Consider the following 26,355-nt stretch of genomic DNA (forward strand, 5'->3'; position numbering starts at 1 on the left):
TAACTTACTAATGCCTGTTCCAAAGGTGCATGGTAGAGGCTGCGGTGCAGGTTCACCTGAAATTCGACAAGTACCTCGTGCATAAACATAGCTTACAAAATCAAACCTTCCTGAACAGATCACCTGTTATCAGTCAATAGCAGTGCTGACACTCGCCGTACAGTCAGCATAGTTTCTATCCGTTTTTAATTATGCAAGAACAATGGGACCACTATTAAAAAAGAACAGGGTATTAAAAAGTGGCGCATATTCAGTGAAAATGAAGCAAACATGGTGTTTACCAAAGATATACCAGGTGTCGAATGTAACCTGAACTAAACTTTAAGATGTTATCTTAATTGAATGAGAGAAACAGAATTTTGTTTTTAACCGTCCTAAATTACTGATAGCATTGCGTAATGTACGGTCAATTGACTTATTAGTTACATTTACCTCTACAAAATTTTACGCATTATTTTTAGGTCATATACCATACATGAAAAGTTGTGCAACAGGCTTGGAAACAAATAACTGACATGTTTTCTGACCGTTATCTGATATGACGTGCTTTTTTCCTGGCCTTGAAGAAAGTCCGCAATATACGAAAAAAGTTCACGCAACTGCTAGCTTCCGTGTTTTGATTTCAGAGCCGTCAGTAGTTCATTCGAAGATCACAATCAGCAATTCCATCGTCGAATCCATGTTTGGCAGCCACCTATTTATTAATAATCAGGACGATAACAAATTTCGACTGTTATAACGAAGCTTCTGAGAAGGCCGTGATCCATCGTTTTTTATATACTCTTGGCATGCAGGCTTTGTTTGAAAGTGATTTTGAGGGCGTAGTAATGGAGAAGCGCAGTGGCCACTGACGTATATTTATATAGGTCTCGCAGGCTTTTTTTAGACGCCGTCACAAATGACTACGTCAGACCTACCGACCTCAGCACCAATTTATTGGGTATTTGCTAGCATGCGCATTATGCTCTAAAAGGGAGATCTCAAATATTGGAAATTATTGCTATAATCAGCTAAGTGATCCCACTTGAACAAATGACCTGAAGTAGTGAAAACGAATAACAAAAATATATGCTGGTCTCATTCGTCTACGCAGGACCATTCAAATTTTAGAAATTGGTTCAAGGTATATTTACCAACCTGTATATACTACCTCTTATTAGAGCATGCAATAAATGCATTGTTTTCTGCCCTTCGAAATCATTTTTTAACGTTGGTAGGAACAAACGCTGGGTTAGAACGCGATTAGACTAAGGTAATAGGGCTACATTAGCATATTTCGTCAAGATTCCCACTTGACTGTGGCTGGACACATATGAAGTGTAATAATGATTTTCACTACATTGATGGTGTCAAATCTGCTCACTGTAATATTTATTTCCTTTTCCTGTAGCCGCTAGTGCAAGCTGAAAAAAACATTCGTTGAACAATATTCGGTGTTAAAAAGGACCAGAAGCAACACTTTATTTAAGAAAGAACAGATACAAAATGGACCACTTATAGTCATTTGTTGTAGTTTTAAAAAATCTTACTGCATCTACAGTTGCAAAAGTCGTGCTGCCCTCTACAATTTAGTTGTTCATTGTGGGAGCACGTTGGTCTCGGACACGGGTTCGCCGCTAGGAAAGAGAAAATCACAAGAAAGGTTTATTTTTTCAACATGTATTTACAGAATATTACATATGTTGTTTGTTACACATAACACACATGAGCATAACACATTTTAAAGAATGTATTTGCTCAAAAGAAGTTCACAGGACCACATGTACTCACATTTCTGCTCTCGCAATAAGAATACCAGTTTGACAATCCCCATTATTCATTCTCGAATGTGTTATCCCAATGGCCCAGCAACTTACGATTGGCCATCCACATCATTCATTCTCGAATGCTTTATTCCAGTGGCCAAGCAACTTACGATGGTCCACGTAGCAGGAAATACAATACCAGAAAATCATGTCTAAACAATAAGAAGCCCTGACATGATAGATTTCATCTGTAAAAATAATATATCTAGACCTTGTCAAATCTAGCATATACAAAAAGCTTTATTCTCAGCCTACCTATGCCACCCCAACATTTCTATTCACTCCTGGATGAAAGCCTCTACCAGCGATTTCCACATATCCATGTCTTAATCTAGCTGATTCCAAGTGGTGGCTGCAAATTTCCTAATTTCGTCACCACACCTAATGTTATGTCGTCATCGAGTGCGCTTCCCTTCCCTTGGCAATCCTTCTGTAATACGGATGGTCCTCCAATTATGTGCCCTATGCATTACATGGCCGGCCGACCTCTATTTTTAGTGCGCAGTCCCACCTCGGCGTAACCAAGCCAACGAGCACAGCGAAAGATGAAACAACGAACATGAAGCGGGAGATGAATGGCGCTGACAGCGAAGAGAGCGCAAAGAGGGAAGTGGGGTAGGAGGATGTAGCGGAAGCATTAGGAGGAAAGAGGAGGAGGAGATTACGGGAATAGGGTGTGGAGGAAAGCGGAGTGCCACGCAAGACGTTTTCTGCGGTGACGATCGCAACGACATTGCGCCAGAGTTGCGCGCGTGATCTTTTCACAGATGACGCCATAGATAAGGCATGCTGCGAGGGCCTCAAAACAAATCGGTGCATGAGCGGTGCATGTCTACGGCGGCTGCTGTGAATCTTGCCCACGAGTCACCCACGCGCTGCCTCTCGCGATCTCCCGATTTCCCGCACGACAGAGATTCCGCGCAAGCCAATATATCGCGAAATGTATACACGTATTGAGCTGCGCTCAAAGTATCGTAATCGTCGGTGCACTTTTTTCCTCGTAATGTCAACTAAAATATGGTCTACCCCCGTTTGCTCTCAGAATCACACAACTTTCTTCTTGTCTCTTAACGCTACGCCGAACACATTTCGTTCCATTGCTCTGTTCGTGATCCTTAACTTGCTCTCGAGCTTCTTTGGTACCCTCCATGTTTCTACCGCATATGTTAGTAGCGGTAGAATAGTACCCTTTTCTTTTCCTCAGCCTGCAACATATATTAAATTGACATGATGCTTCTGTACAATATTATTTGGAAGTTTGTTTTGAAAGCAAAGAACTAAAATATCACATTTGTAAACGCTTACGCAATAACAGGACTGCAACACCTCGCCTAAATTAAATTCCACAGTGCCTACAGTGTTCTAGGAGTATAAATAAATATGTGATATTGTTTCGAAGGCAGCTACGCTTTCTTTATACAGAATGTTTACAATGCGAAGCATGTGTGTGATAAGTGTCCAAAGCCAAGAAAATTGTAGCCACGTTTCTGGTCGCAGACATAAGATTATTCAGCCGATTTTGCTTACTGCTGTATCGTTGGAAAATTTCTTCCGAATGGTGCCGCCCCATCTACCCAAGTCTGAGTAGCAACACCACTACGCCTCAGTAACTGTTCCTTCTGTACAATTCCTTGCATACCTAAGCTCGAGAAGTCACTGCAGCACACAGAAAGAGAAACCAGCCCCTGACCTTCATGATCTGACAAGTACCAGTTAACATGTTTTCGGCCATTAAGAGTGCGATAAATGTGCTACGCCATCGCAATGTAGGTAGCTTAGGCATAATAATGACGCACGTTCACAATTGCACTGAAAGTGGTAAGAGTTCTGCGGTTTCCTCTAACAATAGACCTGAATTCTGTCGATGTGATAGACATCCTCTTCTGAAAGCTTCCCTCACATAATTTTTTGTGTGGCTTTAGGAAGCGTCGTTTACTAAAGCCGTAGCTCATGTGGCAAATTAGATGAAAGAAAATACATTTCAGTGACCGTTAGGAAAATGCTTCTAATAGTTTATTTTATGAACATACCACCACCCCAAAAAGGCATTTCAGACAGTCGCGCTGAAGTGTTTTGCTCAAAGACTATATGAAACATGTCTTGAAGGCAGCAGAAAACTAGGTCAGTGAAATGCACAAAGAAGAAGCCCTCGCAAAATATATTCGAGTAGTAGCTTTGGATAGCGCGAAGTGTGTGTACTTTCATAACGCAATGGAATACTTGAGCAAAGGAAGTACAATCACGATAATCTAAGCTCAAAATAAACATTGCACAAAGACTTGCGACAACAAAGCACACTGCCCGATGAGGTGTTGTCTCCACATTTTCAAACTATGAAATAAATTTTCTAACTAGCCGCCAAATAAAAAATGAAGCTGAATTATTCTGATACCCGAAAATTCTTTTTAAAAATGCCTCTAACTAAATGTGAGTTACAGCATACTCATAAACATAGGGTCGAGGTTGTGGTTTCATACAGGATTTTACTTATTTACTCATTCTGCGTAGTATTTGTATGTGCGTGTAAAATGCTATATACCTTTCTATGTGTTTATGTAATAGTATCAGATAAAATATACTTGCATGTTGTAGAAAGGATAAACGCAACAACTGCAATGTTGCTGAACACAACCAGGCTAGTTTTCATAGTCACCTGCGGATTATCATGATAGAGTTATTAAATGTATTAGGGAGGGAACGTTCAAGGCTATTTTGGAAATTGAGGGATATCATGAAAAGCATATTTTGAAGGCAACGTCTGAAGCAACCGATTCAATAAGTTGGTGAACACAATTTCTCAAGCGCAAACTGAGGTGTGCTTCTGAACAAGAAGGAAACAATAACTGGCGTTGTGATTGGCTGACACAGAAGAGTAATAATTGGCGTATTCCTTCGAGACCCAAAACAGTAAAAGTTATTACTCTTGCAATACATTTATCGCCACCAGTGATTCTGCTTTGTCCCTTCTGTATTTTTCTCGTTATCGCCTTCCAAGGTAATTAGGTTTAAGTGACTGCAGAACGCTATACCCGACTGCAATTTCGGCTCCCTGCAGCAGCATGCTAATGGGAACGGAAATAAAATAAACATATAAACGTTACGGTACCTTCATTTGGGGGCCGTTAGAAAGTCAGAGGGGCTAGAGAAGTCGGGAGGCTCTCATATGGCATCTCAGATATAATGTGAATTCCTTACTGATGAAATCAAATCAGCCATGTACCCGCCTAACTAAATAAGCCCTACAAAAGAAATCTCGAGTTGCTGATTACTGACGCAACCCACTGTATCAAATATTGTGGCTATTTTTTTTTGGCTGGAAGATATGATTATCGAGAACATATAAGAGAAAAAACCAAAATTTCCATAATATTTCAACAAATTCAACTTTCTGGGAGTTCATATACATGCTAGCGCATGAGGGAACAAAACTATTTTACAATAGAAATACACGGTATTTTGTTTTGCTGTCAATTAAAATTTCCGTATTCATTAGAAACAGACCACTTTTCTGCATCTGTCGGGCTGTTCTTGAAATGCTTAATATGCTCCTTTACGGAATAACTTGAACAAGAAAATACTCGAAACATCAATGTGTATATGTCTACCCCCTCGATTAATGCATACCGCGGCAAAATTATGTTCATTGAGTATACGAGCGTTCAAGATACTTTTCTGGGGTACTCCGCAAATAAAATGTGTCGAGCCAAAGTGGAAGTTCTTAATCGGCGCTGTCTTATTCTGTGTAATTTATTCCGTTTTATCTGCGGCACGGTCACTCTAAAAACACAAGATAGGTCACAGGTTTTCAGAAATTCGGTAATGGTGGTTTTGAGGCCACGCAATGTATTAAAGATCTTGAATATATATATATATATATATATATATATATATATATATATATATATGCCAGATTTTCTGCGTGCAATATTTTCAACAGTGGCGGCAAGTATGCACATATATGTAAGTAGGCGACTGCATATGAGTAATCGCATTGGTGGCTAAACCGTAAAACTAGCCACTTTTGACAAAGTGGGCAGCCAGCAGCTTTGGCCAGTGCTCTACTCAGGCATCCTATTTTTCTTTATTTAATATTCAGTCACTTTATCAGACATGCGCTGCACACAACGCGTTGTTACACCAATGAAAATTACCGGTACCGTCTCCATCCATGTGGAACGCAATAGACCGGCGCTAGCTTTAGGCGCTATTCTGTATAGGACTGCAGCCGGAGCATAGCGTTTCTAAACTAGATATTGGTAACCTGCATAAGTATTACGATTCCTAAATAGGGTGATAGATAATTTCAGGATAAATATTTTATTTACTATGTGTACATGTAAATTGCATTGGTCGAATGCTCAGCTATTCAAGTGTACAATGTTTATTTATTTTTTTTTTGAGGCAGTCTTTATTTGTTGCACAAAGTGAACATAACACTTGGGGACGAAATTATAGCATTCACAAACTGAATTGTGCATCCAGCTCTAGGAACCAAGATTGAAAGTAAGCGAGTGGGAGGCTATTTATTGGTCTGTGTGGGAAAACATACGGAATCTAATATTCAACGCAATTGTTAAATGAGCTTCGACAACATCATCAGTAACAACTGAAAAATAATTTCTTGGAGTGCAAACAACCCCATAATGCCCAGTTGCATTACCCAAGGCTCTTTTGTTGGCGATCTGGTGCCGGCTGCAAAACGCAGCAGCCACTGTAAGTTAAAAGACACAGAAAGGCGAAAGCAATAAATGCACGTACATAAGTTGGACCGCTAATTTATAGGTGTGTGTCACTGCTGTCTATGTCTTTTGCGTCGCTTTCTTGCGGCACGTAGCACTAACGTGTTCAAATATTACTAATTATCAATCGAAGCTTATTTTCTAGCACTTACCATCTCAGGTGGGCGATGCTGCGCACAAGATAAGCTATAAAATTCAATACAATTTCTCTTTAGATGTCTGCCCTATGTTTTAATGCTTTAACATTTGTTATTGTGTTAGCTAAACATATTCGTACAGCAGGGGAGTGTGGCTTGCTTTTGGTTGTACATAGCTGCTCGATCTTACAATTCATTGTTCGTTCTCTGCTGCCACACCCTAAGAAAGCGCAAGTTTCAAACGCTAAAAATAGTTTTTTTCATTGTGCAATTGCTTAGCCACACTTTCTAGATTTTCTAATTTCTACATATTATACTGTTCCCTGAGGCACCGAGTCTCAGAGGTAGAACGGCCAGCAGCTTGGCGTTCAGATCGAAGATAACTTGCTCTTGAATACGTGAACCAGCCGTGAGAAAGCATTCCCTGCAAATGCTACACTTTGTGCTCATAGCCTGATGCAGTGGACGTCGGAAGACGCATAAGACAATTAGCAGCCAACGTGACGGTGTTACAGTGTTAACGAGGTTTTGCAAATATTCGACCAACAAATTAGTGGTTTATATCAAAGCACTATATAATATATTTGTTTTATCCGCTTTAGATATACAGAGTGTCCCAGCTATCACGCAGCACGATTTGAAAAAAGAGGAACGGTGTTACGCGAAGCAAACCTAGTGTGTATTGTTTCCAGTACAGTGGAGTTGCCGCCAGTAATTTTTTTCGTTACTAAAATTTAATTAGGTAATTGTAATTAATTATCGAACTCGAGAAGTACTGTCCTAATTATCAAAGTGCCAATGAGAAAGTTGTAGAGCCACATGAAACACTACTGATACAGCTCTCTGTTGCTCAATACGTGCTACATAAAAGTGTTTTTCTGAGCGTGAAAGAAGCCAGAAAATGCACGCAAAGTGCCTCGGGTGGCCAGTCGCGCGTCAATTCTGCGTGTATTCGCGGGCTTCTTTCACACTCGGAAAAACGCATTTATGTTTCAGAAGACACTCGAGCATATCAATGTCTTCGTTCGCGGCGTTGTCCATACGTGGCGCTCTTTTTCTGCTGATAAACAACGCCAGCGAAATACAAAAAAAGGCCAACGCCCTGCAGCACTTGCCCATCGGAGTAGTGCTGCTCTGAAACATTATAAAAAGAAACTAAACGCGATCCATGACTGAACTGGTGGTGTAACTCCTGTGAGAGAGCGTTTATATTGGTGTGACAGCGAAAGGCCGACTGAGCGTTAAGCAGGCTGCCAAAGCCAAGCTGTATAACATTTCACTGCAAGCAGAGAACTTACGCTTCATTCTAGGCCTAATATGAACATGAGAGGGAAAACTAGATCCGATAAACTTGACATTTGATAGCTATGACCGAAATGGGTAAGTACCCGGGCGGAATTAGTTCGTTCACCGCATGTTTGCGAGCTAGAGCTGCACTACTGCGGTAAGCAAACTGCATGCCGGATTGGCTTTTTTTTTTTGGATGTTGACTGCTACTTCCGTGTTCGACATTGCATTTTTCTATGCTGCACCGTTTCTCATGGCCGCCTTTCCGGAAGCGTTTGGTGTACGAGTCGATTACCGCCATCGTGTCTCCCGCGCCAGCACCGTACGCTGCCGAGGCGTATAAAAACTTTCATGTGACGAGAAATGATGTGTGGTAGCGTTCCGCACAGGCGACGCAGTTCTTTTACGGATCCCCATGTGAACCGTTGCCTCTGCTAGAAGTTTGCATATCACCACACCGTCTCGTAGACCGTAACAGAACAAATGACTGCTGTGAATTACCGCATTGGTCCAGCTAATTCTCTTAACTTAAAGCACGCCGTTGTCTTTTGCACGCTGAAAACAGAGTAATGCAAGTGAGAGCCCTCCGCAAACAAATAAAATCGATGCTTTTGAATGTTTTTAGGATTGTGTGGATTTATCCATGGTAATAAATGTAGCTTCAAAGCAGGTATCAGGTGCAATTAGGAGTAAATAATGAGGAGCAATGGAAAGAATACGGGATGCTTTTCGAAACCCCCGCTCACAGCATACGTTTCGTTTCGATCTTCTCAAAATGTTTGCCTTTAGAAATTTTCATGATACCTGTGTTACCATAAATAATACATGAGATTGCATATTCAATAGAATAAAAATAAACACAGTGGCACACATAGCAATCAGTCATATCGTGGCGAGTGTAACCACTGGAAAGGCTGACCAGTGACGTACCATGAAGGATCATGCAGGCGCAGCTGCTACGACCGCAGTGCAGGAAACAGAGGAGCGTGCTGAGAGCAAAACAATCAGAAACGCCAGAAAAGAATCGGCCGTGCTTTTGTTCGCATGTCACCTACGATAAATCATCGTATGCCACGAAGAATTCAGAAAAGAAAATAACTTGTAGAGAAGGGCTATTGCATGTCCCCGCAGCCGACGCATTCTCCAGCGTCATGGCGAAATCACTTTACAAGAGATCCGCAAGTGCTCGCACAACGATGTTTACTTTCGCTCTGTCAAGTGCTCATACGCTGAGAACAAAAGCTCGCGGCGATGTACACGGCGTGGTGCGCTTCAAATCTGCCCTTGCAGGAGCGCCTCTAGCGGTGGTCGGTGCCGCGCTGAAACAAGAGCGCCTTTAGCTGTGCGACTATTTCTTACGTAGGAGGGCCTACTGCGTGAGCGTTAACTTGGGATATGGTTTTTGAACGGTGTTTGGGCTTTATTACGGCTGCTTCACGAGTCATGGTATCCGATTTTGAGTGTTGTTTTAGCTAACGTGTTAAATGGACACTGAAGGAGCATTTGTGGGCCTGTGTGACATGCATTGGCTGGTAACCTCGGTTGGAAGACAATCCTGCTTAATCTGCGGATATCATTAGCTCGAAAGAGTTATTTTTCGCAAGCAGAATATGTCGGCTGCTTCACGAGTCCATGTCTTTTGTCCATGTCTGGGCTTGGGCGACACCTTTTGTATCAAAAGACACCTGTAAAGACGTATATCGAAGGCAGCACAGAGGCCATAACCACATGACATGATGGCATGACGAGCACTGGCGCAGAAATAGCATGCAATACAATAAGGAGAAGAGCATAAAACAGAATCGAGAAGAAATATTACTTGGAAATCTGCCACTTTTGCATCAAACCATTGCACCTGCTGGCATGCACCAGTTTGCACGAAAGGAGGAATCTCGAAGAAGTGGTAAAGAGGGGAACAGAAAGATTACGAATATCAGCCATACATAGGTACATAGGTATTTGACAATTGCGCCACGCAGGGCACCGTGTACATGCTCCAGTGAAAGCATATAAAGATAACTAGGAAGAAGGAGAGGGGGACACTGCTAAACTATATATAGCAGAAGTTTACTGGTATAGTGGTAAGAACACCACATATGACCATAATTTGAAAACCGTGCACAGAATTGCTTATACGTAAACTGAAATATCATTCTCTCCTTGCACACTCGGTTCCTGCGCATCACGTGCATTGGAATATTCCAGCAATATCTATATAAGATGAGCTAATAACTGGACACAAAAACGGCAGTATCGCTCTCACAAAAGCGGCTTACACTCAAGAAGCACGAGCTTTCCTCTCCGCGGAGGGATGGCGATGTTGCTGGAGCGCACGGCATGCATGTTTAATACAGTCGCCCTCCGTGGGAAATGGAGCCACCCTGGAAATTCAAGTGGACACCAGCACGAGCGTGTTTACTATGGTTTCAGGAACTGCACTTGGACAGTTTTTCACGACTACGACCACGTTGGTGCGTTGGTGGCGTGGCAGTCTCGACGTCATAATTCACAGGCGATGTCTGTACCCCTGCACGGTAGGAGCTTTATTATCTGGCACATATTTGAACAAAAGGCCGGTCCGAACAGGTGGAACCCAAAGCCAGACAAGAGATTCGGAGAAAAGTGACAAGGTATGCGGCCATTGCCACGTCGGTATTCCCTTGCCATTGGTCGGCGGTCGTCAATTAGGGGCGGGGGTTGCAACGTTCCTTGGCACGGCAGTCAGTTGGTGTAAAGGGCGTACATTAGAGTGCTTCGGGTTGCACAAGGAAATGCGGTTTACAGTGGTCTAAGGTGCGCGGCCACACAAAAAGAAGGACGAAAAGCCTATAGTCGTATGCGGTGATTTGTTTCAGCTGTATACGTCCTGAAAGGCAGAACGAGTTGTTAGTTGACGCGGTCGGAGGCGACGTATTTGGATAGCATGTCGCCAAGAGTGTGGTTAAATCCTTCCGTCTAACCATTAGTCTCAGGAAGGTAGGAAGGGGGGGGGGGGTGATTAACGACGTGACATTAAGTGAGGAGCGCGTTTATAGCTTCAGAAAGAAACACACCATCTCGGTCCCTCAAAAGTTGCAAGGCACACCATGGCGGAAATAAATTGTAGCTAGGCGATGTATGCAACACTACGAGCCGTTGTTGCTTGCATGGCGGCTGTTTTCACGCACGGCTTTGGGTGGTCGATGGCGACGATAACCAAAGGACTTCAGCGAGCTGTGTATCAAATGTGCTCGTACAAGTCAATGACAAAGCAATTGAAGGGCCTACCAGGGCATGGAATTCACTTTAATGTTTCGGAGAAATGATGTGCAGGAATCTTGCGGCTTTGACACTATTGAATATTTCCTTTTCTTCAAAGAGGTAGCGAAGAAGAAGCCAACTGCCAGCAAGCGAGAGAGCCGACTCCCGGTGAGGAAGACGAAGTAAAAGATGAGGCAGCGTCCGCCTTGGACTGCATTCGAAATAATTATTAAACTCTGGGGCTTAAGTACCAAGCTTAAGATTTTATTATGAGAGGATCTTTGACGTGGCCCTAATGCAGGAGATGCGTGCGTTTTTGCATTTCGCCCCCATGCAAATGTGGTCACCGGATTCTGGATTTGATCCCGTGACATCGTGCCTAGCAGCGCAACACCATAGCCGCTAAGCCACCACGATGGGTCGACACAAATACTGTAATTAATGTAAACAGAGTTGTCTTTGATCCTAGGTGGTGGCCATGACAGAATATGCTTGAACTTAAAGACGCACATGCTACGCTGATAAAGCGTTCAGGAAAGCCAGGTGTATATGCTTTCAAAACAACCGTGTATGCGCATTGTTGGTAAGAATGGAAGGCGCAGATCTCAAGTTATACAATGTGATCAGTTGTGGCCGTTGGAGAAGTTGTTGAGGCAGGAACTTGAGGTCAAAACGATCAGTTCGAAAGTAATTGAAGGGGAGCGCAAGTTGAGTCATTCTTGTGCTGCTCCGAAAGCCATGTCGCAAACAGATGAGAACTGAAGCACTACATCTAAGGTGGATAATGAGGTAGCGCTGTCCACCATAGACATACTTCAGTTTTCATCAGGTAGGCGCTGTGAGATCGGGGGGTAGAATCCCGGCCGCGGCGAACGCATTTTGATGGAGGAGAAGTGCAAAAAACGCCCGTGTGCTTGCGTTCTAGTGCACGTGGTTGGTCAAAAGGTGGTCAAAATAATCCGGAGCCCCTGCACTACGGCGTTACTCATAATAAGAACTGGTTTTGCAAGCAAAAACTTAGAAATGAGCAGATAACGTTGTCAGTCGGCACAGATGAATGGGAATGCACGTCAGCATTGTGGTGGCGGGGGCGAGTCCGCTAGCGAACTCGCGTGATGAAGTATTTTAAACACAGAGCACAGAGAGTTAGCGGGTCAGAAAGATCAGTTAGCGTCGACAGAGAGCAACGTGCGTGATGTTGAGCCCTACATCAAGGATGTGGCCGTAGAGGTTGGGTCTAAATTTACCAAGCGCCCCCAGATTATGGCCGAAAATTCCTACTCTTTGAAGTAATAATTCATTTCGGCCTTCATGAATTTGAGGCTTGCGTATGCAATTATGTACTCGTCAATGACAGATATGCGCTGAGTGAGCTCAGTGAAATTTTCGACACGGCGGGCGTCGGCGTGTACCTCGGTCGGGGAATTAGTGCCGGAATTAGCAGTGTTGGCAGCCAATGGACGAGACGACACAAATTGTTTAATGCGTTGTCGCAAGATGGCAGCCAACTGAAATCGCTTGAGTCGCCCCTTAGAATCTCAGTCAAGGAAGTGATGGTGGACGCAAAATTCCGAACGAATCGGCTATAATATTACCGGTGTGGCATAAATGCCGCCGCCAGAATGCATATAAAATAAAAACAAACACACACACGAAGACGTGACCCGTACTACGAAGTGATTTATTTCAACCGCAACCCTAGAGTAAATACACAAAAAAGCACCTGCGCAAAAAGCATCATTCGCACCTATCGGAAGAGCCAACTTTCAAAGGAACTAAACTCCGAGTTATATAACAGTATTGATGCGTCACTACACTTTTAATCTGGTTCCACATAGGTTTCAGCTAGTAGCGGAACTTTTTGCAAAAAAGTTCCGCTTACTTAAGTGTAACTTGCGCCCCAGATAAAATCGAAAATATGCGGCGCAGTGTTTCGGATATTTTTACTTTGTTGTATACGCAGCAGCGTCCCATTTATTAACTGCCTGGATCATAGTTCCAGTAATTCTATCTAGATATATACGTAGCACTGTTCCATATACTATTTGGAACAACGTTCCGTATACGTTTTCTGTAATTTTACCTGTAATTGTGTTCCATAAGAACATATGTGAGCAGCATTACAGTAAAGCGATGACTGTTATATAATCAATGTTCTTATCGTGTTATACTGAAAAATAATCTTCAGAATGTCGGTTCAGGTAAACAACGAGTGCATAAGAAAAGTCAATGCTTACTTCTCTAATATATATGTCATTTCAATTTAGCTATACCAGACAAAGGGTGACGCTAACCGTTTTATGCATAAGCTGGTTCCACGAGGAGATCCATCATTTAGTCACCCATATATTCATTGTGCTTAAAAATGACAACATAAATTTTATGTGCATCTGGAAACAACCATGGTATCAGTGAGTGCTCAATAGCATCAATAAAATTATTAGTAAAGTATTGAGAAGGACCGCAGTAAACGTGTGCATTCCTGTGTCGTGCTTAGGATTTGGTGTAGATTCATGCCTACATTATCCAATATTAAAACACTTCGCAATGCTACACAGCCTATGTGAGGTTACCATCACAATAGCTGATGTCAATGCTTTACGTGGGCATGATATGAAAGGTGAAGCGCATTTATGAAGGCACTCAACCCTATGAAATGCTACTCACCGAGGAACAGTAGTGCTAACAAAGCCTGCTATTTTGGCTGACAGTATTAAGTAAGCAAAGAAGCATTGAAAATTTATTTGAAAACTTTATTCTGCAGAAAACTTTCTGAAACATGGTTAGGTGGAAACAAATACAGTATATATACATAATACAGAGCCAGTCTCCACACTCAAAGAATGCACTTGCAATAACATCATCACTTGCAGCATCAATACATATCCAACATCAGTACACTTGCAGTAAACAGGAAAAACAGAATAAATAAAAAGTAAAACAAGTATTGGCATGCAGTATTCAGTTTGATCATTTACTAGTTATGCATATTTGCAAAGTTGTCAATTCTGAATACAGGTGAGCAGTGTGCACTGGATAAGTAGTCATATTACCCTAGCAAAAATAGGAAAAAGGACCTTGTCTGAGGCTTCATCACAAAAGAGCAGTCAGCTAGCTGTATGTTCAGTTTTCAGCCTGTCTCGCCTTCTGGCTTGTCTTTGGAAGGTAGCTCTTGAGCTGCTTCAACAAAGCTTTCAGCCTATGTGACAGAAATCATTGCTGAGATGTGTCACTCTTTACTAATATGGTTTGCAGCAACACTAAGATCCGTCCAAACGCCTGCGGATATGAGACATCTAGTATGGAATAGATTGTCAAGCATAGGATTAGTGCATGCTCAGCGCAACATCCAGGTACAAGGTGAACATTCTGTGGCTTGCATAAAATCCTTCCGGCAGCAGATTCCATGATAAAGCATTGTCCTTGAAGAAGCTTGCTGGTATCATGTGGGTCCTAAAGAAAAGTTTATTTAGTCCACCTCAACGTACATCCTTATCATACAGCAGTTTTATAGCATTTTCACCTTAATATAAACAAGCAGACTATATTGAGCCCTTTCTAAATATTTAGAAACTCTCTACTTTTTATTTATATAATTAAATATACTCGGTCGCAAGTGACAACCCACGCATGAATAACAACAACAAATTCAGAGCCCTTCCACTATGGTGAATTATTGCAAATTTACATGCAGGCCCTCTGTATACAACCAGGCGTACTTTTTTTAATTTTTGAGGTGAAAGGAAAAGCTGGAACTTCTCGTAAACAATTCTTTATATTTAACCCTCACTGCCCATTCTATACCACTAGAATGGGCAGTGAGGGTTAGCGTGAACGAGACAAGAGCCCGAGATATATATATATATATATATTGTCACGCGCTAAGGCAAGATCAATCAACAGTACTAGCAGCCAGACCCGAAGAATGCCAGACACGAAAAGACGGTTCTCCAGCTGGCGCGGGATCTTCGACTTCGTCGTCTTCTTCGCCGTTCTTGCTGGGCACGCAATGCTGATCGTTTGCTGGCTCAAAACACCAGGTGGCATTATGGTGCTGGGCAATATATAAAAATCTCGAAGCTTTGAAAGTTGGCTCAAGTACCGCATCTTTCAATGTAGATTTCTTGATGTGACGCTATAAAAATTTCAGAAGCAGTACATCTGATCTGAGCCAACCCATTTCTGTGAACCATAAATACTCTGTATGGGGCTAGCTCGACATGCGGGTAGACGCAGGCGGCGGCGACGTGCCTTCATCCTAATGCGAGATCGCGTACTGTTCCACTATCGTGGCGTCCGATAAAGAGCTAATTGTCCACCTCAGAGTCCACGGAGGAAAAAAAATTGAAAGTTCTAGTCGGCACCATCACAGCAAGTTCGGCATTAGGTTAACAGTACTGGACCATAACATGTTCACAAAAAAACATTCAATGCTTTACATATTCATATAACCTCAATGTTTCGGAAATGGCGTGCGAGAAGGATTGACGTTAGGCGTTTCCCTCAGATAATTATAATGCGCGCGCATTTTGAGGGGATTGCATCAACCATTACACCAAACGACACCGCACCCAACGAGGACGCTGAACAACACATAAAATCATCACACCGAGCACTAGCTTGGCACAGACACTAAAAAAAATAAGGAAAGTCAAAGTCAAAGTGCCTCTGCGCGCTTCGTACCAGTTCGCTGTACACTGGTAATATTGCCAATGACAGCCTGGTCATCGTGAATTGTACTAGTTCGCTTACGTGGGTTATCGCTGAAAGCGAATGATTTCATTCATTAGAACTCCCGTACAAGGCAGTGTTTTACACAGCAAACCTCTCAGTAAACTGAGCTTATAGCTACGGCCTTCTAGCTGGCACAACGTCCCTACCGTCACGAGCGTTCGACCAAGTATAGTTCGAGATTGCTCGGCAGAATCTACCACATAAAAGCTCTACATGGCGCAGAAATTATGCTAATGAGAGATCCTTGCATATTAATGCGGCCTGCTACTCCGCGCCCAAGCTTTCTTCATCCCTCGGCGGTATAGCAGAAAATTTCAAGCCACACAACAAAGACCGAGCTGAGAGCCAGCGAGGAGAATGGCGGAAAGATTGCAAGTGATCCCGATTTGTTCTCCGCCGTGTCACTTATTTAGAAGCAGTATAAACACTCACCGCTCACCTCTGTGAAGTGACCGCCGGATGAAATGTCCGAAGCGTCGAAAGCAAAGTTGTTAACGATAGCCCCAAAACTTCCGGAGCTACCTACAAGCTTGAGCAAAATTTGGAAAATCCACAAATATTGCGCATTTACCGCACAGAACATGGCTGGCTTCAAGCCTTCAGTATCACATTTTGTGTGGAACTAGTGAAGCACTTGTCACCGTAACTCCGTAACCGCCATAACGCTCCGCCAGTGAATGTTCGCCGGTTAGAGCACACGAACTTGCTCTTTCTTTCCGAGGAAATGCGCTGCAGGGAGACACGGCGGCGCTTTCCCAGCGCCAGTTCAGCCTTCGGTGTGCTTTGTCCCGTTGCGGCACTGATATTGTTCCGGATTCGAAGAAACGGTTCAATGAAAGGAAAAAGGTGGAGAAGGTCCTCGGGCAAAGGCTACACAGACGCGCATAAATTATATAGCTGGAACATGAGATCCAGATACGGCGTTGCTTCACAGTCGTAGGTGGAACAAATAACAAAACACAAACAAATACCTGGTCTCGTTTAGGTATGACTAGTTCCACTTACCTAAGCAAAAAAATAAAAGCAAGGACAGCTGCTGTTTCAGATAAAACTTGCGAACCAACTCGAATCCACATAAAATTCCCGCCCGTTGCGGTTAAATTATCTGGAGCATGGTTTTGACTGGAACCTATGTTGAACAAGATTAGGAGTGTAATACAGCCTCCTCCATTTTTTTGCAGTATAGAAAGCTTCCTGTAATTCCCGGGTGGTCTGATACTTACTCCTTCTGAGAATCTATCTCTTGAATCCACGGCTCACATTTGCAGATCTTGCAGTGGGCAGGCAATCGCGATAGTTCCTTTTTTTTAGTTTAAAGCACGTTCCCTGGCTCGCGTATTAAGACAGGGGCCAGTCCGTCCTATATAAGACTTGCCGTACAGGATGGGTATCTCATGCACAATTTCCGGCTGGAATTTAACGTAAGTTGTGACATGTTTTTGTTCTCCCGGCAAGCTTGCCTACTTGTTAGTAGCCTAGGTGGAAGATTTCTAGCCACGTGTGAATGCGGAAAGTCATCTATTTATTTGATATGCCAAATAACAAAAGAACCATATCAAGCTTCGTTCTGTACAATAAGTCGCGCAGGTACAATACAGACAGCAATGAAGTAGTGACATGCAACTCGTAGCTAAAAGCGCCAAATAAGTTCCAAACCCGTGCTGGTGCTGACCTAACAGTGGTGAGAGCATTTGCAGATACCGACTGTACTACTATTTCGCTCTTGTGTTCTCTAGCATATTGATCATTGGTGAATCGCTTTAGATAGGAGCGGTGATATTCGCAACACACCTAAAATATTACGGCTTCGCCATTTCGGTCATATTTAACATCTCCCCGGCATGTTTCTGTGTTGCTCATGAGCTTTTGTTTGTCAACTCGTTTCTCCCAGAGAACACTGGGGTTGTCGAAACGAGGTGTGTTACGAAGACATCTTGCGATGCAATGCTGCTTCCCGGTTTTTTGTGCATTATGGTGGGGTAATTACAAATTTCTTCTCGGATTAACTGTTAAGCCTTTAGACTCTCGTAGCATTTACAACAGCACTATAGCTGCTAGTTATTATAGCCGTGATCTACTGACAATGTACCTGCATAACACAGCACACATACATTGAAAGACGAATTTTCGCTGTTTTCAGGGTTAGTTGAAACATCTGCCTTTTTATCACTCGTGCAGAAGTTGAAAATTCTTACTTGTTGCGAAAACTACCTGCGTATTCGTGGACTGTTAAATGACAATCAAACACATTTCAAGGGGTACCATGTTAGAAAATCGGTAAAGTGCACGAAGTATACACGTCAGCTCAGTGGACGAAATGACATGCAAACTCGAAAAATATTTAAAATCATTGTTCGTGTTTTTTTTTCGTTTTTTTCGGCTGGTGGAGTGGCTCCGATTAAAGCCGCCATATTAAAAAATACTGTATCGAGTGCTGTATCTTCAATCCGAGTCTCTAGGTGCAGCAACCCGGAGAATACTTCCATCCACTGGGCTTGCGTAAATTATATTTTTTGTAAAAAATGTGACTTGACTATGCAATCTTGCGTTTCATACCTGAATATCCATATCAATAGTTGTGGAGGGTTTTTTATTTTCAAGTAGGTATGTTGTAACCTTGACTGCTGTAATTTGTTTATTACCATAATGAAAATATGTGGTTAATATGCGTGTTATCATCACTGCCTTTTTGACCTTTCACCAACTTGGAATAAATACTTCAACATCACCAGGGCAGTATTGGAGAATATAGCTGACATTTACCTTCCTTTTTTATTAGTTTCTCATAGCAGTACACTACCAGCACTATGGAGCAAACACTCCTCAAGTTCTCTATCCGTCAAGATTCATGGAAACCGCATAAGGTTTCCACACAAACTGAGACTTGGTGTGGCCTTTGCACAGAGGCTGTGCGGACAACCCGAGGTGCCACAACCCTAAGTGGAGAATATAGGCCATGTGCTTTGTGTGTGCCCACTGTACTTGCGAGAAATTTATTGGAAAGATTTCTGGCGCGCTTCGTCAACTGGCCATTTTGTTAAAAGAACCTTCTTTTAGATGCCTGCCAAAAATGCTCTGCAGGCCAGGTCAAGAAGGTCATTCGGAATTTTTTTATACTGTATATATACGACTGTAACAAGCGTTTACCATTATTTTGTAATTTTTTTATTAAATGCCATTTCTCTTTATGCATTTATCACTGCCTTCATTTTGTCCCTGTTATGTTGTCCCATTTCCTTCCTACCTCAGCGTTGAGTAGCAAGTCGAACGCCGAAGTTCAGACTGATCTCTAACATTTTCTCTAATAATAAATATACTTCTCACTCTGAAGTGATGGTCTATTACTGCACATGAAATAATACATTTTGTACGAGATGAGATAGTGACCTTAGGATAGTACTTAGATTATAAGCAAGAAAACTTCCTTTTGCCAATTCCTGTACTACTAAATGTGGTAACCTTTAATTTGTGCATTAGGCTAGTAGTACCATATCAATCAATGAACGAATGACCTAATCAATCAATGAATCAATTATTTTTGTTTGTTATTTCGTGAATAGAAAATCCATAAATAAGTTTACAGAAACTCCAAAAGCCAAAGCTACGAGGAGGAAAGTTCTGTTAGAAAAATATAACTTATACATAGGCTGTGTGAAGCACATGAAGCAATAGAACGGCAATTTGCAGGTATATATTATAGAGGAAGACCAAAGTGTGGGTCTGAGAACGAACACGTGTTGCCTGTTTTGTAGTAGGGACTAAACAGCATACAGAGACCATCAGCCGGCAGCTCTCCGTGTCCTGCGTCATCTGACGTTTTGTTCAGTGTGACTTCCTCCTTCACGTGGAAGATGCATGGGTTGTGGGGAAAACAGGGGATTCTGTGCCAACTCTAGGTGTCGTGTTTAATATATCCTTTCTCAACGATTTATTTAGGAATACTTTAATGCGGGAATTCGGTGTACCGGAAAAGAAACGTGCTGTCAAATGTAATCCTACATTGTGTTCCAACGTTGTAAACATAAGGTGATTGAGTGTATGGAAATTTGAACCCGTGCTAGCTGGTTCGGAGAATTTCCGCAAAATATTTATGTAGCACAGAAGACAGCAGGCTGCTTCTCGAGAAGTGCTTTAAAAAAACTGTCAGCCCTTCCACTGGGGTGGAGATGGAAGACCAGGGAAGCTGTACTATGGTGGAAATTATGTATTTCCCGTTATGACTATTAGTATGTGATGGTGTAATTTCTTATTTGAACTATTAAACAATGATAAATATATATGATGCGGTGGCTTTCATATATTTAGTAACCACAAGGACCATGGCCTTATGGTCGCTACGGTACACCGCCATAAGGTGAACGGCAAAAGTTGGCACGTTCTTCATAAACACGTCACCAACGCCGCGCGCGCTCGCGGGCAAAAGCCGCAAAACGCGGGCAAAACGCCGCCGCCGTCGACAGTTCTGCGCGTTGTTTGTGTGACCGCACACAACAGCTGTCAAAACGCTGGCGTTAGCAAGCGCGCTAGCATAAAGTCCCTATAGAAGAAAAGTACCGCCATCTACTCTTTCCTCCGCCGCCTCCTCTCCTAAAGCGTTTGCTTTTATTGCGATAGCAATTATATGGACACTGCAACCGGATTTCTGCCGTCGGCGTCGGCGTCGCCGTTGCCGTCGCCGTGAGGTTCCCTATAGATAAAATCTTCGCCGCGTGCCGTATGCCCGAGCGGAAGCGTGCGGGGACGCGCGCTATCACGGAGAGCGAACGCACTCAATCTCCCACGCGCAAGCAAGGAAGCGGGAAGCCAGCGCCGGAGGGAGCGGGGGGGGGGGGGGGGGGGGCACTTCCACTCTGCCAACAACCGCGCTCGTCGCTCGCTCGCACCGTCTCTTATCTCCACACGGCTCTGACCTTTATGCGCCGTGCATTCGCCGCTCAGTTTCCGTTGAAGCGATAGACCGCACGTACCTTCGCCGCTGCGGCGTATCCGCTTGCTGCCAGATTCTTGACGGTCGTTGTCTGCAGTCATTCAGTGTGATCCATTCATGTCTGTTTGTGCGCGCTCACACCACGCTTGTTCATTCAGTTAGTAATAGTCGGGCCACATTTTCCAACGCACGCTACACATGCAATGCTGCCCGGATCGGCAGTGCAGCGCTACAGGTGTGTCCCTTCGCAGGCGCTGCCCACGGGAAGCGCTTCTCATCAACACCACCGTTTCACACGCGCCTTCTCGTAGTCATAGAGTCTCTCTTCATGTCGGTCTACTTACGCTGCAGCACACCTGCTTACTTAATCAGCTCATGTTTACTACACTTCATATTGCTACCAAAGCCGCTCACCTTACTTCGTATGACATTGCTGTGTTGCTATTGCATTCATTGCTTCGCCCTCAGGGCGAAACTGTGACATTTTTTTTTTCTTTACTTTTTGCTTGCGAAAGCCAAGTCAATGGTGGCGCCCCTAGAAAGTGCACGTTGAAGCTTTCAGGCCGGGCGCGCGCTGCCGCCGCCGGCGGCGACTGCGGCTGCGCAGAGTACTTTCAACATGGCTCTGAGGCGGAAAAAAGAAAATATAAAGTGAAAGGCGCGCGCTATCATCATCCAATCGGAGATACAGGAGAGAGAGAAGCGGCGTTTATCAAAGGATGGCGGTACTTTTGTTATATAGCGACTTTACGCCAGCAGCAGCGGGCAAAGGTTCATGCGGTCTATCGCTTCAACGGAAACTGAGCGGCGAAAGCCCAGCACATACAAATGTAGGAACCGTGTTGCAGATCGCTTTCAAGATATGGTGCGCGCGACCGCCCAGCGCCGCGCAAAGTTGCTCGCAGAGCAGATGCCGCAACCACTCCTTCCCGCGCGGCCTTCCCGCTGTCCTCCTTTAGCGTGGAAGATTAAGTCGCCAGTTCGAACGAACGGAACGAGGCCGGGCCATGGCGAGTTGTAAGGGCAACTGATAAGTGCGCTTGCACGATGTCTAAGTGACGGAACGGCTAAACGCCGTTGTCGACACTGTTAGGGGACAGGCGGGCGAGAACCCACAGCTCTGTATAAGATACTCATTTTTCTTCCGGGTTAATCACCTCAATATGTATATCTTGTATCTAATGGCATGACTTAGTTAAAAATCGCGACGTGTTTTGTTTTCCAGCCCATGTTCACCTACTATGTATGACTGATTATTCATGTGTGTAAGCGGGTGATCGGCGCTCTGTCAGGCTTTCTGAGCCTTTACGCCGATCCCCTAGGCAACTATGTAGACTGGTTGTCTGAAATAAACAAACAAACAAACAAGAGTCGGCGGCACAGGCGGCAGAGGCCGGCAGGGCTGCGCGCATGCGCTGCAGTGCGAGAGCGGGCACGCACACGCACAGTCTAGGGGGCCTCGACGCCCTCCTTGCCCTCCGCTTCCCTTCCACTCGGAAGTTAACTTTCCTCTCTAACTCGCCCTCGCACGCTTTCTCGTTAACTCGCCCTCGCACGCTTTCACTCGCACATACAGAATACGGCCAATGAGAGTTGTTTTTCTGCATCCCGACGCGACCATCGAAGAGTGAGCCCTTAACAGCTTCACTGTAAAAAAAAGTTTAAAAAACACTCTAGAAAACAATCTAAGGTAGCAGCGAGAATTATAGACGCAAGGTTGCGACTACCCTTGTGTCAAGCTTGTGTTCCCAAACATAAGTTACCTCATCTTCAGAAACCAGTGGCGCACCGACGGGGGGGGGGGGGGGGGGGATTCAGGGGTTGTAAACCCCCCCCCCCCCCTCAGGCCGACTTACTACCCCCCCCCCCCCCTTTTGTTTAACCCCTTTTCTTTCCTTACGCATTTGGGTACTGCAACTAAGATGTAAGACGCGCAATCGTCTGCACACTCACAAAAAGCGCATTTTTTGACAGTTTCCCGTGAAGAAATTGAAATTAGTGCTGTTTAGATGGTATTGGCAAACTGTCAACCCCCCCTGGCAGAGATCCTGGGTGCGCTACTGTCAGAAACGATGTCGCATATATGAACACGCACAGAGCCATACTTTTGTAGTTATAAACTATTGCAGAAATACTACGATGTAATGTCACAGCTTGGCTTGAAGACGTGGGAGGCGTTTATGTTCACACTAGTCATCGATCCAGCTCAATGTACTGCGGAACTCCACGATTAAAAGGTGATGTAATCTGCATTTAGAAAACTGTCAATCCTACTATGATAGTATCACAGAACTGAGAACTTCCAAGGCTGTTTTTTTTTGTTAAAGTTCAGGTGTCTATTTTTGATTGCAATAATCGTCTTGCGGCATTGCAGATGGTAGTGCACGTGATCGAAGCTCCAGGGGCATCGAAGGGGTTTCGAACCGGTTTTGAGGTTACAGCACTCTCCACCAAATTATAAGGGTGTTTATTAGACGGCACTTAAAGCAGCGCAAGAGCGACAGTCCAAAAAGTGCAGCACGGACTCTCAGCACGAGCGGCGCTCGAGAGCCGAAGAAAACGACCCACTAGAAGGCGCTGGAGCGGACGACCCACTTCAGAGTTCCAACGCTTCGCTACAAATGGAATAAACTGCACTTACATTTGCAATGATCTTGCCGCCATCACTTGTCGATCCGTAACCCCAACAGACCTTGCTCACCTTATGAAAGTGGTCTTCAGAGAAATGCTTAGTTTTACTTTCATAGAAGTCGGAACTTCGGAAAGTTTATTGCTGTAATATAAATAAAAATATTTAAATCTATAATCGTCGCACTTTTTCGCCTGCGATGGTTGGTTTTATATCCCCGTCATTCAGCGACGCAGCATACTTCGCGAAATGCGCGAGTCCTTCATTTTTTTGTGTAAAACATTACTGAACCGCTCAAATTTGTATCGTAGCCATATTGCTGTTATTAGGAAGTTGTGAAGCATCTTCGAATTGTAAGCAGCTCCGTTCCAACTTAGGTTGTTCTAGCTATTTCTGGCAAAATTTATTGGCCTACAAAAAGGCCGTACATTTTTTAGGCTTTTTCAACTTTTTACCAACTTAGTGTAATTATTTCGCAATACTTTTGTGACCATTTCGAATGCTTGTAAACGCATGTTTTGTAAAGGCTATTCCTTTTATGGCACACCTTGGCACACAAATTGCTATTGCATTTACCCTCTTTGCAATTTTAGGAACTAAACGTAATCATCCTATATGTAGAAGTCATCTGCGTTCAGTGAATACAAATAACGGGTGTTTCAGCGAACACTCTCAAAATTGTTTAAAGGTTCCCTCTGGCAGATAGCACAATTCTAGTTCATGAGTTGGTCTATTCTAAGAGGTGGACATTTGAAATTATGGAATTTTACGTGCCAAAACCACGATCTGATTATGAGGCACGCCATAGTGGGGGATTCCGGAAATTTGGACCACCTGGGGTTCTTTAACGTGCACCTAAATCTAAGTACACGGGTGTTTTCGCATTTCGCCCTCATCGAATTGTGGCCGCCGTGGCCGGGATTTGATCCCGCGACCTCGTGCTCAGCAGCCCAACACCATAGAGAGGTGGACATTACTTGAACAAAAATTGAAATGCAAAATTGAATAATTAACAAAAAATTCCTAATTATGTTTTACCTATTGAACTTATGGCTCATAGTGCAATTTACAAGTTCTAGCCCATGGAGTTCGCAAGGTAGATCCAGTTGGAACAAATTTTCAGGATGTCACCAGTTTCGAGATATTAATGCCTGAACGTTGCGGAGATATGCATGAGCGTTCCAGTTATTTTTGTGCTTTAATGCATAAAGCGACCGTTTGTTAAGAAAGTAAGTGAAATGTCAATGCGTCTCTTCACAAAGTTCGGGAATTATTATCTCGAACTGGAGACATCCTGATAATTCGTTCCAGGTGGATTCGCCTTGACAGCTCCACGGTTAGAATTTGTAAATTTCAACATGGGCGATAAGGTAATTAGTTAAAAACCTAATTATGAATTTATTTAAGTAGTCTATTGTGCATTTCAATTTTTTTGCAAGTAATGCCAGCCTCTTCGAGTAGCTAGACCAGCTCATGAAATAAAATTGTACTATCTGCCACAGGCAACCAATAAAAGTTTTGAGTGTTCGCTGAATCACCCTTTATATGCAGAACGTTTTGAATGTTGAAAATAAATTATGCAAAAGAGGTATCTGAGATATGACAATCGACGGTACGCGTCATCCGACGTTCTGCTCTGCGGAACAGCCTCCCGCCTGTTGAAGACGCATGGGTTGTTGTGATGACAGGGGCTTCGGTACTAGCATTTGCATTCTGTTAAATAACCTTCAAGGCAAGTTTACGTATTCAAGGCGCTTCGTGAAATGATGATTCAGCTTATCTGAATTTTACAATCAGTTTCAGAATTAAAATATCAATAAGTACACAAATATGTCGACTGGAAAATATATATTCGTAACCATTACGATCGGATTTTTTAACCCGGAGATACCACTGCCTTGGCCTAGAAAAACTAAAAAAAAATCAGTCAAGCTATTTGAATAACGTGCTTAAACATTGTAAACACAATGTGAAAAACTGCGCGGAAAGTTTGCAGCCGACGGCTTCTATGTACTTGTAGTACACGTTGCCGGGCTAGTTGGTTTCGATTCATAATACACATGGAGCAGCGCAACAGGACAGAGACCAAGAAGAACAACAGTTTTGGTCTGATTATTAGTCCATGTCTGCTTGTAGTACTTTCGCTCATTCATATTTTAGCAGGATGAGAGCACGCGAGGTGCTGATAAGTAGGTGTTTTAAAAAAGAAATAACTCATTGTCAGTATTTCCAAGACAGCAAACATAATTGAAGACAGAGTACTATAGACGCTGGGCTTTGACTGCAATTACCTTATATACTTACATGCTGAGAGCAATATTTCTTTACTGCATAAACAAGAGTGCAGACTTTTGTAACCTTGCAGAGTCACTGGCCGATTTCAAGAGAAGCTGTTTCTTTCAAACCGTCGCAATAGGAATACCAGTTGCCTATAAAGATACAACCTAGTTTAAAACATGGCCACCGTTTGACTCATCCATAGGAAAACTTTACCGCTTATTGCGCTTTCGAGCACATTCCTAAGAGTTTTTTTTCCAAATGCTCCAATTCCAAAGTCTCCCAAGTTTATGTTCACTTCGCATACAGATCAGACGATAGTGTTTTCTAGTTTCATGCAAAATATTATCTCGGTGGTATTTATGCTTCTACCAGGACATCAAACCAAATTGTGCACCAAAAGCAAAAACACATTTAATACGTACGATCCGGGTCGCTTACGTGCGTAATTTAGTGCTAAGGCAGTATTCAGTCCACAAACTTCAAACTTAGCGTAAACATTACTAGCCTGCCCCTTTTCATAAGCTGCCTTGCCTAATTCAGCAATCATACCAGAGAAACCCACCACGAGCCTCGTATA

General features: G+C 43.3%; 1 protein-coding gene across 4 annotated transcripts in view; it reads right to left on the reverse strand.

The window, feature by feature from the left end:
* The window catches only part of LOC119459510 (uncharacterized), a 47,543-nt gene extending 40,718 nt beyond the window's left edge, over positions 1 to 6,825 (reverse strand). For 2 of the 4 annotated variants that reach the window (XM_049670621.1, XM_049670620.1), the window contains exons 1-4: positions 6,697 to 6,825; positions 4,389 to 4,458; positions 1,530 to 1,616; positions 9 to 56 (exon numbers count right to left, since the gene is read on the reverse strand). In XM_049670621.1, the coding sequence (XP_049526578.1) occupies positions 9 to 56; positions 1,530 to 1,616; positions 4,389 to 4,458; positions 6,697 to 6,699 (208 nt within the window). In that variant the 5' untranslated portion in view covers positions 6,700 to 6,825. Of the gene's footprint in view, positions 1 to 8; positions 57 to 1,529; positions 1,617 to 4,388; positions 4,459 to 6,563; positions 6,616 to 6,696 lie in introns of those variants that run through there. The other 2 variants (XM_049670619.1, XM_049670622.1) reach the window with 2 other exon arrangements.
* Between the last annotated feature and the right edge of the window lie 19,530 nt (positions 6,826 to 26,355).

This window comes from Dermacentor silvarum, chromosome 7 (genome assembly GCF_013339745.2).
Source record: "Dermacentor silvarum isolate Dsil-2018 chromosome 7, BIME_Dsil_1.4, whole genome shotgun sequence".
Taxonomy (NCBI): domain Eukaryota; kingdom Metazoa; phylum Arthropoda; class Arachnida; order Ixodida; family Ixodidae; genus Dermacentor; species Dermacentor silvarum.